General features: G+C 31.4%; 1 protein-coding gene and 2 non-coding genes across 3 annotated transcripts; 1 reads left to right on the forward strand and 2 right to left on the reverse strand.

Moving 5' to 3' along the window:
* Positions 1–1,474: 1,474 nt before the first annotated feature.
* On the reverse strand, positions 1,475–1,547 carry Trnam-cau. The gene has a single exon. It is a non-coding gene; the product is annotated as a tRNA-Met (tRNA).
* Positions 1,548–2,782: 1,235 nt separating this feature from the next.
* On the forward strand, positions 2,783–2,855 carry Trnam-cau. The gene has a single exon. It is a non-coding gene; the product is annotated as a tRNA-Met (tRNA).
* Positions 2,856–14,192: 11,337 nt separating this feature from the next.
* Positions 14,193–15,902, reverse strand: LOC106710834 (nucleic acid dioxygenase ALKBH1; the record flags this gene model as incomplete). The annotated part of the gene is made up of 4 exons (XM_045681084.1): positions 15,597–15,902; positions 15,127–15,456; positions 14,817–15,010; positions 14,193–14,535 (listed from the first exon to the last, which is right to left on the reverse strand). Coding segments are annotated over exons 1-4 (1,002 nt in total), but the record flags the coding sequence as incomplete, so codon positions are not given.
* Between the last annotated feature and the right edge of the window lie 171 nt (positions 15,903–16,073).

Below are 16,073 nucleotides of genomic sequence, written 5' to 3' on the forward strand. Positions count from 1 at the left end.
TTTTACTACATAATATTATAAATGCGATTGTTAAGATGGATGGATGGATGTTTGTTTAAAGGTTATATCTGGAGCTGCTCAAGGTATCTTGATAAAATTTGACATCTGTTTCAGTGTGTAGAACATAGTCTAGAAGAACACATAGGCTACTTATTAAGTTTTTTTTAACTCCGCGCGTACGAAGTCGCGGGCAACAGCTAATTTTATGTGAACATCATTCACATTCACATATGTCAATGATGCATTTTTTACAGTAGGCATTAATTTCTGTATATATACTAAATTATTGTGTCTTTGATTAACAATATAAAATAGATAACGGAAATGCATATATGAATATGAATCTAGTTAGAATATTCATGGAGTACCTTCTTATTAATTCACATAGAACGACAGCGCGAGAACATGGATGTAGCTTTACGCCTCGCTCATGTTTACTTTTGTTACAGTTTGCATTATTATACTTACTCAGCTTAGACCATATTTCCACTAAAATATTATCCACGCGCGATCTCGAGCCGCGAACGCGCCATAGAACTAGGACATGCGATTGACATAGAAATGAAGGCCGGTCACTAAATGGAAAATCCAAACATATAAGCTATATGTGCCCTACCCTACAGTTTTACTTGCTAAGCCGAGCAACAACAACCTTTAACTAAGGCCATATCAGTTCTTCGCTACTTCTATAATCTTAATTAAATATGTCTAAACGTTTTTATTGCATTTGCCATTCAATATGAGTAATATGGATACCGCGTAGTTTACATTTTTGAATACAAAGTTGGCATAGAACAGTTACAAAGTTATACAAATAGTACTGCGGTGACTGAATTCATTTTGCCGTGTCCTAATTGTGCCGGGGATGAATAGGGTCATGGTTTTCAATGCTGCGCTACGACTGTTAATATTTCATAACTAAAAAAATATACTTTTTGTAGCACGTTATATAAAGAATTACATAGATTATATTCGCCTCTACGCTTGCCTTGATTCAACACTCAGTTAAAAATTAAGCCAATTCTTGTATACCTTTTATTAAACGGTATACTGTGTTTAAAACATTAAATTGATAGCTTATCCAGTTGTAAGTTCTGTCATATGCAGCGGGCACAGACGCATTAATTTCGCTTTGGAACCAATTAGGCAGTTTGCAAACATCCTTTGTAGTTTGCGGACGAGGCACGGACAGGCGTCGCTTCTGATATTACTACGGTACCTCCTCTGTCTGCTGTTTTGTTACTATTATGTAGATATTGTAGTTTGCTTTGTGTGTGTATTGTACTAACATGCATTTTACTTTTGTGTCTCTTTGACAGGGTATAAAAAAGGATCCTATTGTTTTTTTTTTCTATGTTAAATTTTTAATGTACCTAGGTATACATAAGTTTGGACTTTTCTAGTTATTCTCTTTTTTTAAAGGAAATGTTTTCTTAGTAAAAATAATGTACCCTTTAACTCTTTTCAAAAATAATGCCCCGGGTGAGGATCGAACTCACGACCTTAAGATTATGAGACTTACGCGCTGCCTACTGCGCCACCGAGGCTATGTGTGTATGCAGGAAAAATTAATGCAAAATAGTTATATGTGATAATTAATTAAATAAATTTTCCCAATAGGTAGGTACAAACGGAACGCTTAGAATGGGGTATAGAAAATTTGCACACAAAACAAAATTTTGGGAAGCATTCTTTCACATGTGACGCGCATGAATATGGAAAAATGACGATATATTAAAATGTATGAGCTTGGCCTGAACGTTGAAACCAATAGAAATGTCGCAGTCGTTTTAGATTCGAAATATTCCTTTTCAATTTTCTGATAACAGACAAGAAGTGTGCCAAAAATAATCGTTATTAGATGCATTTCTGCATAATTTTTTAATGGGAATTATTGAAAAAATAATTAACTAACGATAAATTCATCTTTTTAAAAATTACAGTGACGGAATAACATTAAACATTTCACGATATTTATAAATTCTTTTTGTAAATCGTCGAAATACTTTTTAGTTAGATTACTGCTTATTTGATAACAAAGGTGACGGTTACCTGATGGTACACCAATCTAAAAGGAAACTATATCTTCGTAATATTTTCTATACAAAATGCACCTGTAGGTAACTTCCGTACGAAACCAGATGGATCACCAAATAAATCTCTCACATGTCCAGATGGCCCCAGAGGAACGTGCTACGAAAATACAGAGTCCAATGTTGTTCCTCTGTTTGGAACTGGATTGTTTCTATTTTGGAAAAAAAGACCACAGACAGTTATAGTGTTTATTTTCTAAGAACAAAATAAGCATTTAATCATTTTCATAAATTAATTTATCAAATATTGAACACTCAATTGTATACTAAAGGCACTAAACGTATTCATAGATACAATTATCACCTTTGAAATTGTACTAGAAGAATACGTAGCAGTTTTTCGGGTTATGTAAAACGATTTTCACTTGACATATGCCAATACTAAAAGGGTCGCTCCATTCGAAACAAGCGATTGAAATTGAATTGTAAAACAATTTTATCATATGTTAAACTTACTAATATTATAATGCGAATGTTGGGATGTATGAATGGATGGATGGATGTTTGTTAGAAGGTATCTCCAGAACGGCTGCATGGATCACGCTGAAATGTTTGGCATAGATGTAAAACATAGTTTGGAAGAACACATAGGCTACTAAGTTTTTTTTAATTCCGCGCTGGCGGAGACGTAGGCGATAGCTAGTAAATTATATGAACACGTGTTCAGGAAAAATGTTTGGTAATGTATAGCCTCGGTGGCGCAGTAGGCAGCGCGTAAGTCTCATAATCTTAAGGTCGTGAGTTCGATCCTCACCCGGGGCATAATTTTTGCCTAACAACACTTTTATTATGAAATAATTCTTTGAACCTTCATCCATCGTTATTACATTAATTTTTTTCTTTCTTTTTAAACACTACCTCTGATATGTTTAAGAATTCTGTATTATATTTTTCTAATTTGACTAAAATTTGGTAAAGAAAAAATCGAGTTCAGATTGAAAAGAAAAGCACTTGAAAACATTTATTAACATTTTTATCTATTACTGAGGCAGGCGTAGGTAACATTTGGAATGTGTGAATAAAATTGTAGCAGAAAAAAAACATTTGATAAACCGTCGAGCGAAGTTGATTCACTCAGTGAATAGATATTTCCGGAAAGTTTGGACTTTTGTGTAATCAGTGCGATCTGTTTGAAGTAACAATATTGAGTTACTACTTTTATCATGTATAGTAACTCAATATTGTAAGAGTTGCGATAGTCGAAAGTTTCGGAAGGATTCAAAATTTACGGGACGTCGATATCATTCTCAAACGACTTGAAATTCCTTTTACTACGAATAGAGACTCTCATAAATAATGAAAAAAAAACTTACATTTCCCCCTAAATTATTTAAACAATCTAATACATAAAATTCTGGTGTCGCGGTGTTTGTAGTGTTAAACTCCTCCGAAACGGCTTGACCGATTCTCATGAAATTTTGTGAGCATATTCAGTAGGTCTGAGAATCGGCCAACATCTATTTTTCATTTTTTTTTCGGACGGAGTCGCGGGCGACAGCTAGTTATTTTATATAAATTGACATTAGCACTTTTCAGGGCAAATAATTACTAACGTGTTTCATGCTTTTTTCCAATTTGACGCGTATAGTCTAAATGGGGGTAGTGCAAACAGCTAAGTCTAAACACCTAGTAAAATATTTTTTAGAACATCTTACCCCCCCTAAAGCAACATCTTTGTAAACGAGTGGCAATTAACACCAAGGTTCTCGGTGCTTTGTTCATACTTTATAAATGTTTTCTATAAAGTCTATAAACGCGTTAAATTTATTTTTTAGTAAACCTAAGAGTTTTGCAAATAAAAATTCAAAAACATAATGAAACTCAAATTTAGTTTTGCACTAAAATTGTTCCACAATATGTCATATTAATCCCATGTTTTGTATTGTTCATATTTTTTATTTATTTCTAAACTGTGACTCGGCTTAGAATTATTTTAATATCTAAAAAAATGGAATCCTTTAATTTTTTGTGGTAATTTAATAAATATTCAAACAATTAGAATAACGTTTAGTTTAGCTATTTTTAACATAAGCAGTTATACTTCAGATCTTGTATAAGAAAAAAATTGAAGAAACAAACTCAAACGTGTTCTATTTCTATATTTTTACTTTTATTCCTTTCAATAACTAAGATTGCACGACTTCCAAGCGCAGCAATATGGCGCATCTTACTGTGGTATGTGATGTCTTGCGGTGACTCTGGAATGTTATCCAACAAGAGTATTTGAGTAACGCGAGGCAACTGCATTTCTGTCAACATCACAACGTGACATAAAGTTGTCGTGAATTTATACGAGACGAGCTGTTCCTGCTATTTATAGCTTCTACATAAAATAATTTTTATAACACAATAGATGTGTTAAAAACATATAATGTTACCACAGCGATATTGTAAGAGCTTTAAGGCAGTCGAAAAAGAATCAAGGGCATTCAAAAAGTTTGTAGCTTATGTGATTTCCCGTCAGTGATAGATAACTCAATTATCAATCTTAATTTAATTGTTAAATAATTCTTTATCCACTTCATGGAGTTTAGTTTGAAATTTTGATAAGTATTTGAAGCATTCCAATTGAAAGCGTCGCATTTGATTATGTAGATAGGACGACCTATTAATATGCATGAATGTTATTCGAATGTTCAAACGATCGGAGATCCAACGGTCGCCACGAGTTTGACTAAACATCCCAGTTTGGGTTTCATTTTAATTTATTTATCAAGTCAAAACAATAAGATTGACAATCTCAATCTTGACTAAACTGGGTAGTATTTTTTATACACTTAAATTAACGATACTATTCATAATTTAGTTTGAGGTGCTATATATAATATTGTTTAGATTACAATTGGGAAAGTCGGTTTATACTCACACTTGCGTAAAGGCATATACTCGTATACACGTGCATACATAGATCCAAACTTAAAAGACAAATGGTAATAAAAATACGCGAAATATTATCCACTATCATTAAAAACATTTTCTCATTAATATAAAAATAACAAATGTCGCAGACATGAATAGAAATTGAACTTAAACTCATTTCCATTTCTCTTTTTAACATTTTTGTAACAACGACATGCCATCTTATCTTATTATTTCAGTACTGCAATGGAAAAAGTATTTTCTGAGGATTGTTTTAATCGTAATTATTCTTTAAAAAATTCATCATCAGCTCACTATACGTCCTCACCGAGAGGCTCGGAGTAGGCTTAGGGTAGGCCCTAAGTTGGCAAAGTGCGGGTTCATTTACTTCACACATATCATTGAATTTCTTCTCAGATATGTGCGGGTTGCATTACTATGTTTTCCTTCCTCGTAAGAAATGTACATATCTCGGTTAAATGTACATATGTAAATCGAAAACCGAAATACACATTGGTACACGGCAGGATTCGAACCCAGGACCTGCAGATTGCAAGTCAAGTGCTTAACCCAACAGCCACCGACGCTCTCAAAAAAAAAAATAAAGAGAGCTTTCTTGAAAAAGTATTCTTCAATTTAATCAATAGAAAAGTAATTCTGAATTTATTTGACTTTCTAGTGAATGATTGTACATGCATGCAACAAATGCAAAAAATCGGAGTCGTTAGAATAATTAACATTCGCAGACAAAATAAGAGGACAAAGAAAGTGTAGTACTTGAATTAACAGCATAGTTAAGAGGAAATTCGGCAGAACCCAACACAAACATTAGATCTCTGAGTTTCGGTGTTCGAGCAAACTTCATACATTTTAATATGTCGTGAATTTATGCATATTCATAAGCTTCAGATGTGAAAGAATGTTTTCAAAATTGAGGTTCACTTTTATTTATGATACAGGATGCTTTTTTTTATAATTAAGTAAGTATTTAATGCGTTTCCATTTTAAGATGGTAGTATGTACGAATGTGAAGAATATTGAAATTATTAATTTAATTTCTTTCTCAATGTACATTTACGGAACTCTTAAGGCATCAAAATTACGTTTATTATTTTTGTTTTAATTATGCTGTTTACAAAAAAATAAACAGCATTGAATAGCGCCAACACCAACTAATGAGAAAAATCGACATAAAAATATTATTTGAAGCTTTACGAACTATGCTCCGTAACGACGCCCGGACTTGTTTAATTTGATTACTGCTTTTGTGAAAATAAAATAAAATGGACGACAACTGCCAAATAAAATACGATGATTTTTAACGAGGGAATTTAAATGAATCATATTTTTGTTGACAATAAATCCGATCCATAGTAAACTAATTAAAAGAAACTAAAGATTATTTTTACGTGTATTTTTAAAAATTATTAGCCGTGCCTGATTTTGTAACTTGAACAACAGCAATGACGTTAATATCTTTTATTAATTTAACGGCAGTCTATTCAACAAACATTATCATGTTTTAGCTAATTAATAATTATAATTTGCTACTTTGCAAACTACTCGGTGGATTTTTTATAACGATATAAATCTATCTATACAATTTTTAAGGTAAATAATTATCTCTTAAAGTATGTTTAACAGGAAATTAAAAAACAAAGATATAAACTGTAATTTTATTTAATCAATTCAAGAAAGTCTTATGTGTACTGTGCAAAATTTTACCTCATAATTGAACACAAAGCATGAAACGTAGGAAGTTGATCTTATATTCAAGTCGTAGGAGCTCTATAGGTTACGATTGTTACAGTTTATTCAAGACCTCGGCAACACGAGCGCTCCAACATTGGATCAAGTGAGTAATTTTTAATGAAATTTGTGAACAGTAGCTGCGAACTACAAGTGTATTAAATTAATAAACCATTGAATTCTTTTACCTAAAATACTATTCTAAAAGTTACTTCAAATTGTTTTGTCTGTTATTTTAGAAATAAAAGTGAAGAACATTGCTGCTCTCGGCTCCACCTAATGTACAGTCAAAGATATTTATTTCCTACCCATATTAATAAAGCAAATAATGCAATAAGGTAGGAAAGTTCTCATAGCAACTGATACGCGGTGAACCGTAACTCTTATGGTGACAGTTTGCAGTAGGATAAATGAGAAGTGAATTTATAATATTAGTGAATATTAATACTCAAATAAAGCTATTAATACTCATTAATACATAGTACGAGAGTTATAGCAAGCGTGTGCAGAATACGGTTCAATACTCATCATTCCTCAAAGCGCTTATTACACGAATCAATAGCCATTACATTTCAAATTATAAATCTGTTTGCTTTAGTGCTTAATACCAGATGGTTTTCTAATTTAAAAGTAAAACATGTAGTATTTAAAAACACGCATACCTTAAAAATTAAAACTTCTTTTATTTCGGTAAACTGGACTAATCTTACTAATATTATAAATGCGAATGTTTAGATGGATGGATGTTTGTTAGAAGGTATCTCCAAAACGGCTGAACAGATCTCGATGAAATTTAGCATAGGTATAGAACATAGTTTGGATGAACAAATAGACTACTAATTGTTTTTTTTAATTCCGCGTAGACGGAGTCGCGGGCAAAAGCTAGTTATTATTATATTTTGTACTTCATTTTCGCTTTTCTTAGACATTACTTGGAAATGTAAAAGATAATATAAATTTTAACAGGTTTAATGGAGACACTTTCCAAGACTGTGATAGTGAAGCTAAAACGAATTAAAGTTTTAATGGCTTCAGTGTTCGTACTGCCTGACTAAATTGGGTTATTTATTATATTTAGATGATTGAATTTGTACAGATACGACAATAGGTAGACGTTAAGAAATTCTAGTAACAGTTAAATACTTTAAATATATAATATTTGCATATAAAAAAATGTATGTAACACAGTGAAAACAAATATAAGTTTTTCACGCAATTCACATCTGTAAAATACATCAATCAATCAAAATCTGATCAATGTTGGCCTAAATTGAAAAAAAACAATTTCAAACAAAATGCACTCAAAAGTAACCTAAAAAACCCAATTTCAAACAAAATGCACTCAAAAGTAACATAAAAAAACAGTTTTAAACAAAATGCATTCAAAAGTACCATAAAAAACAATCTCAAACAAAATGCACTAAAAAGAAACAAAATAATGACATGAAGACTTCTTTCTTTCTTTCTTCTCTCTTTCAAAAACCCTCTAAACTCTAAAGAAAGTTCTCTTCTTTCTTGTAACATGTCTATATTGTATAATTATTGTTATTTCGTAGTCGGTGTCGGCCGAAGTAAATATAATATTATACATTTTATATTTGAGATGTATGAGACATACTTACGTTTATGTCCCTACTTAGGCCGAAACCGACTCCAAAATAACAATAATTATACAATATAGACATGTTACAAGAAAGAAGAGAACTTTCTTTAGAGTTTAGAGGGTTTTTGAAAGAGAGAAGAAAGAAAGAAAGAAGTCTTCATGTCATTATTTTGTTTCTTTTTAGTGCATTTTGTTTGAGATTGTTTTTTATGGTACTTTTGAATGCATTTTGTTTAAAACTGTTTTTTTATGTTACTTTTGAGTGCATTTTGTTTGAAATTGGGTTTTTTAGGTTACTTTTGAGTGCATTTTGTTTGAAATTGTTTTTTTTAAGTTACTTTTGAGTGCATTTTGTTTGAGATTGTTTTTTTTTTTTAAGTCGGCTATTTTTTTTTCTTAAAATTTGGTTTTATTTCACAATTTTTAGTGAATTTGAAGTTCAATTACAAATTTCCTTAATACATATAAAGACATAAATAAGACAAATAAAGAAAAGGACTTTCCTATTTGATATGTGTGTACTTCAATTCAAAAACTAATTTAGAATGCAGCAGATAACCACTTATCCTTTAAACAATGAAATAATTATCAAAATCGGTATACAAATTGAAAATTAACGAACTAATACATCGTAGCGTGCCTTTAATTTTGTCCAGCCGCGCGCCGCACTAGCATTTTTCGAATGCGCGTAGTTTTTAATTATTTAATATCTCCCAAACTATTGATCAGAATTACATAGTTTAAAGGCTAATGTAATCTGCATTTAATACTCTAGCCATCAAACATATTTATTTGGATAAGGATTCATATCGAATGTAATATAATAGCGCCGTAAGCTTACGACGCTGTTTTTCGTGTGCATTTTAATCGAAGTTTGTTCACAATAACATGGTTTTTGTGAGACATCCATAGATGATAGATATATGCCACCCAAGACTGTTATTTAGCAAATTTAAGAATCTATAATTACTCCATACATCATTTTTATGTAAGTCATATAGTTTGACCTACGTAAGCCCAGAAAGCAAAATTGTGCTTTTCGTGTAGCATTTTTCGTTTTCGCGTAATTTTATTCTTACGATATCTCCTAAACTATTAGACAGAATGATATAGTTTTAATTGCAAATATAATCTACATTAAATTCTCTTGATAATGAACATGTTTATTTACATAAGGGTTAATACTGAACTCGAATAATAGCGTCGGAAATAGGGCATGAATTTAATTGATGTTTCTGAAGAAAAAAATGGTTATTGTGAGAAAACTATAAAAGATAGATATATGCTATCGCTGACTTTTATTTAGCACATTTAAAGAGCTACAATTCGCCATACATCATTTTTATGTAGGTCCTATAGTTTAGCCTATGTAAGCGCTGAAAGCAAAAATGTCCCTAATTTTCGCAACAAATTTTGAAGCTATATTCAAAATCTACTAGTCTTCTAGTTATTTAAAAAAAAAAACAAAAAAATGGGACCCACCTGCAAGCACTTCCTTTCGATTAAAATATTTTTCATCAAAATCGGACCACCAGGGGCGGAGTTTCGCGGTAACACACATAAAAAAAAAAAAAAATACAGTCGAATTGATAACCTCCTTCTTTTTGAAGTCGGCTAAAAATAAGATGCGAGCCACGAAAATTTGTAACTGTAAGAAAATGTAATGTAATCAAATGTTTCATTTCAAATCCATTTGGAAAGTCTGTATAAATTTATGTGTGGCAAATATTTAGTTTAATTTATTTCTCATTTAAAGGCAACAGTATTTCTACAGCGCAGCAAACAACGAGCTAATTAGAAAAGTTGCATAGTGAAGCAAACCTGCGGTTTACAACAACCACTCAATTTATTTCACCTTTGCCTTAAGCTACTATCTTATACAGAATAACTTGAAGAAAATACTGTCGTAATTAATCTACCCCTTTGAGTTAGATAAGGTGTTATAAATTTTATTAATATTTCTTTTACATGATTATATGAATATTCAAATGAGATTTACATTTACTTACATTGTGAAAGGCCTAATAGATGGAGAGGCAGAGAAGGGCAGATATAAAAGCTGATGGTGATGTCCTGATGTCATCCTATAGCTAGTGAATCCGCTCTTAGTAGGTAGATATGTAATATTTACTTTCACTATTTTATTATATCATAAGGTGGCAAACGAGCGATAAGACGAAACGTGGAATTGCTTCCACTTGACGCCTGTTTTCTCTGTGGTCGTGGTATTGCACCGAGCCGGCCCACTCGTACAACTAACGTTGTAGTTGGCGTCTGTTAAGTATACATATGTGTGACATAATATGTTCGTTATATATATCCTCGTATGTAATATGTGCAAAATAACATACCAACAGAGAATAGTATAGTGGCGTAATATTGGGGAAATGCTCCGTTTAATCCACGACCACAAAGTACAAAGCGTGTTTGTAAACAAGCTTATTGCTTTCAAAGTGAAATTGATGCGACTGTACACAATGGCCGTTAATACATGCGACGACAAACGACTCGATACTGATCCGATATTAAACAAATTAATTGTCATCAGCTCATCAATATTAAGAAAACATTATCGTTAATTTGTTGTCAATTATATAGGTATTAAACATTATTTGTAATTTATTAATATTATGTAATATTTTACATGTATGCCTTTTTCAGGCATTACACAATATCTTAAAAGTAAAACTTTTAGCATCATGGTAATACTAGCAGTTACCCGCGATAGTGTTCTCACGGAATAAAAACAATGTCATAATAAATATAGCCTATTTCACCCAGGGTTAATGTAGTTACCCAACAATAAAAGAATTTTTCAAATCGGTTTCGTAGTATCTGATTCTATTCAATATAAACAAACAATCAAATCTTTCCTCTTTATAATATATAAATGATAAGCTTCAGATATTCTATAATATACAACATGGGTATCAAATAGAGATGTTAGTGTGAACTAAGTAAGCTACAAAGGCGAGCTTTCTTAATTAACTCTGTAGTTTGCGTGAAGGTAATACAGAAAGCTTGTTATTGTTACTGAAGGCAACATTTTAGCACGTCTTTATTAAAGAATGATTATTGTCTGTTTTCGCGAAACAAAACTAATTAGTAAGCTAAACAAAACTAAATAACTAAACAACATAATAAATCTCTACAATATATATTTTTTTAATTAAGCAAATAAAAATGTCAGGTCAGGGTATAAACTTTATTTCCTAATTGAAATGAAGCAATTAATATTACTTTACAAAGTTGCATATGAGCAAAAACGTGGCCATATAGGACGCTTTTTTTTAATTCTTTTATTCAATCCCAAAAAACGAGTTAAAAATAGGATTATTAAATAACCATTTCCTAGCGCGAGTCAGTCAAAGTGATTGATGTTTTCACAACTTGCTACAAAAGCACGAAATGTGTTTGAAAAAGTAATTACTAAAATTTTCATACAAGTAGCAATGGCTTGGGCGTAGGCAGTTTAATTATTTTTGACGGGAAACGAAGGTAATTAAAGGTAATTATTTTTTACCTACAGCTATAAAGGCGAAAATGGAGGAAGGAGAAATGAGAATAAATTACTAATTACTGAAAATGTAAATTTTAATCATATGATTATATCTCGAATTAAAATAGTCGGCTTGGTATCGAATGCATCGGATAGCACTCGGCACATTAAAACCTTTAGCCACGTTTTCCCGGACAAAAGTGCTCTATACCAATATAGACGAATGGATGTGGAACTACATAAATAAATGTAAATCGAAATAAATCTACGCACGAGTTAAATGACTCAATGCACTAGTATTTATTCTCGCTTTAGTAATCCTGTATTATTAAAGAAATAACTTATTTGCTGGCAATAGAAACAAACAGAAATTATTGAATACAATGAAAAAGCTCCTAAATACTGATAATAGAGTTTTAACTTAGAGAGAGTTGAGTTGTCTCATAAAATTTTTTGATGTTGAAAATTTTTAATTACATATTGTTTAATTTTTCATTTAAGAGGAGAGCGGGGTTTTACGAAATTATAAAGCTTAACACAAAAAATAAATCAGCTCACTATACGTCCCCACCGAGGGGCTCGGAGCCTACCCCAAGTTAGGGGTGACTAGGCCATAGTCAACCACGCGGGCCAAGTGCGGGTTGGTTGACTTCACACATATCATTGAATTTCTTCTCAGATATGTGCAGGTTGCATCACGATGTTTTCCTTCACCGTAAGAACGTCGGATAAATGTACATATGTAAATCGAAAATCGAAAAACACATTGGTACGTGGCGGGATTCGAACCCTGGACCTGCAGATTGCAAGTCAAGTGCTTAACCCCTGAGCCACTACACAAAAAATAAATCATTTATAAATAAATAAATTTAGATTTTCACTAAAGTCAGTCTTCACACCTTTGTTGGTTTGGTCAACATGGCCGTATGTCATGTTAAATCCACCGTGAGAAGCAATTAAGACATATATATGGAAGTGTTCAGCTATTCATCTGAATAGTTTGAATCACATGTTATAATTTGCTGAGCTTGGATTTTTATTGAAATTGCTTGGACAATCAATATACGAGGACAATACCGCAAGTCTTCAATCGACATTTCTATTGTCCTAACAGTACCTACATTATTTGTGTTTCTTTTGTAGGAAATACAGAATAAATACTATTGCTTACATAATTCCATTTCTTGATTAATAGTTTTTTTACATTTACTACGAATATATTCGATAAAATTAACATGAGTAAATATTTAGCTATAGCAGAAAGTTACAATAAAATTTTACCCTAAAGCTATGACAAGCAACTCCCATTTTTAATTTAGCCATGCTCACAATAATGTTCATTTGAACACTCTGGCTGAAGCTTCAATATTCGAGCGGGCGCTTTGTATCGGGCGCATCTATTCATTGGATTCTCGAATCAGCAGTTGACTGCGCCGCACAATATCGGCCGGCCCTTGTAAGTTGCAAGCTACTAGCTGACGACAAATTCGTACGATTTAAGTTATCAATGGGAACGACAATTTCAGCTAAAAGCTTTTGGTACTGCACTTTTACAAATTGACTGTCACATTTAGCTGATATGATTCATACAAATATACCAGTAATAATAGTACTCGTAACTGAGTATAAATTATGATGTAACTCAATACAAAAGCGTTATTAAAATTATTTTCTTTTTTGCCTTACTTGGGCAATACACTTACAAGCCATGTATTAAGCCAACCTTTAAGATTTCCAACTTGTACATAGTACAAAAAAATGTTTTTTGTTAATCTAAGTTGGCTAGTAAATTAAAAAAGTATGGAATAACGTCAGATTGACTTTTAGACAGATTAAAATTTCATTTTAAGATTTATCAAATCAAAATTTTTGTAGCCTGTTATAACATGTATTTGATTTCAAACCCATTGAAATATACAAAATGTCTTAAACCAACAACGCAGAGGCTTGCGGACTTTAAAGGAAACGATGAATACGATTGCTACTCCGAAAACTATATCAAATGTTTTTGGGATCTATGCGACTACCACAAAAGCATAGAAAGTTTCGTTACAAAGCCAAAAGAACAAGGTAATTTCACCCGTTAGTTTTCTTATTACTTTTATATGAAATCAAAAACGTTAAAGTTTAAATTGAAAGGGATTTGGAAATAAGGGGGTAAAAAAAGTATAAAATGAGGAATTCTTCTTTCACACAACACCACAACATACTAAGTAATTTTATACATTTACAGTAATCATACAACAACCAAGAAGACAAAATAAAATATGAATAAACTAAAGCTAGCTTTGGATAAAGTCGGCTAAAAAGATAAAAAGACACTGGACTTGGAAAATAAAAAAATAATCAATAAATATCATTTAATAAATTCTACATCATGTAAACATTTTTGATTTTTATATAATACTTGTCGTACATTCATATTGATTCTGGATTCTTTTACATACTTTCCAAACAGATACCATTCATTTTTATCAATATTTTTATTCATATCATTTATTAATTGTTGCTTATCTGTGATATACATGAAGGTTATAGGTTTATCATCAATTGAAGGATTTTCTAGATTATTCCATGGTTCCAATGCTGTTGCTACAATTTTTGGTACAGCATGGTATGACAGGCGTGCTTCTTTTGACATAATAGCTATATCACCACTCTCAAGCAGTATTGCAGATGGTGTTACACTTTTCTCTCTTCCGCCAATCAAAAATATTGCAGACTGTCCAAAACTGAAAAATTATAAAGACATTTGTTTTAATTTTGCCAACATTTTTTATAACTTTACAGTTAATCATGGTTTTACTAATACTGCAATCAATTTGAGTCATGAAGCCCTAGTTAATTGTTACTGTATTTATCTGAGAATATATCTATAATCCAACAAAAATCTGGCTAATTTTACATATCATTGTCTCTATTTAAAGAAAATTTGTGTTTTTATAGCTAAAGCTCGTAAGTAACTGCCTACCCTCACAATACATGCAATAACATACATAGATATACATCTTACCTAAATGAGAACAATGGAGCTTCCAAGTTAATCTCAGAATGATCTGTATGAGCTGAGAGAGTGGAACTCAAATGATAATAGTTGACAATTGCAGCCTCCGCTTTGAAATCTTGGTATCCCAGATATTGTGCTATACAATCACAAAGTTCCGCCAAGTCTTCAGGAAATACTGATTTGTTATCCTCACTGTATATCTGTAATTATAATAAAATATCTAAAGTTTTTAAAATGTAAATGGATGACTTATAAAATCACTATCTGTTTTAATTCTTAACATTTATAATTCAACAATTTAATATTAACTTTGTACTTTAGTGTCCCAGTTGTGATGATAACCAAGAGTTGTCCAACGCATCTTCTTTAGTAACTTTGCATCACATTCTCCTTTCCTGTAACATTCTTTCCACCAATCATTTAAAATTATTTCTATGTCTAAATTAGTTTTATTTGGTTTCCTAGAATATTGCTCTAAACATTTTCTTATCCAATAGCGCTGCCCTAAACTTGTAAATGGATTCTTAATAAGCATTAATCCAGGATGATTTACAAATTTATAGGTTTTCCACTCATTTATTGGTTTTAACCCCAAAAACTCAATTCTAGCATCATCAATAACATATTGCGGGTTAAACGCCTCAACCTGAAATTAAATTAAAAAATGTACAGTACCTAAAAATCAATAATCTATTAAAATACATACTTTATCCGCATATTTGCGAATCTGCATAGGATTTATACATAAGGAATTCTTATGTTAGTTCTTATAAAAACATAACCTACCTTTTCAGTAACTTTATCTTTTTCAAATGATATTACATTCTCAAACGATGGTTTGTTATTGTTACACTTGTAGTATTTAAAAATATGCATAAAATTATTATCGTTAACTTGATCAATTGTACGTTTCATGATCATTAGTTGAATATTTATATGAATGAATTTTTAATACAAATAAAACTTGTACTTGCAGTATTTGATTGCATTCTTTAGTCAAATTCACTTCAACTAATGCGATAAAAACCAGTACAGTACAGTACTTAACAGATACCAATAGAAATTGTAACAAATTTTGCAAAAACGTGTTTTGTTTTCATTTGGATCATTGAATGACGTATAGACGTCACACGAAATGTCAAAGTCATGCTTACTCGATGTTGTCATTATGGTAAAAAGTTCAACTTCACTGATCTCTACAATTAGATATGTCTTTGCTTGGAAAAGACAGATTTTGCTTTGTTCAAGCAAACATCAGCGCCA

This window comes from Papilio machaon, chromosome 14 (genome assembly GCF_912999745.1).
Source record: "Papilio machaon chromosome 14, ilPapMach1.1, whole genome shotgun sequence".
Taxonomy (NCBI): Eukaryota; Metazoa; Arthropoda; class Insecta; order Lepidoptera; family Papilionidae; genus Papilio; species Papilio machaon.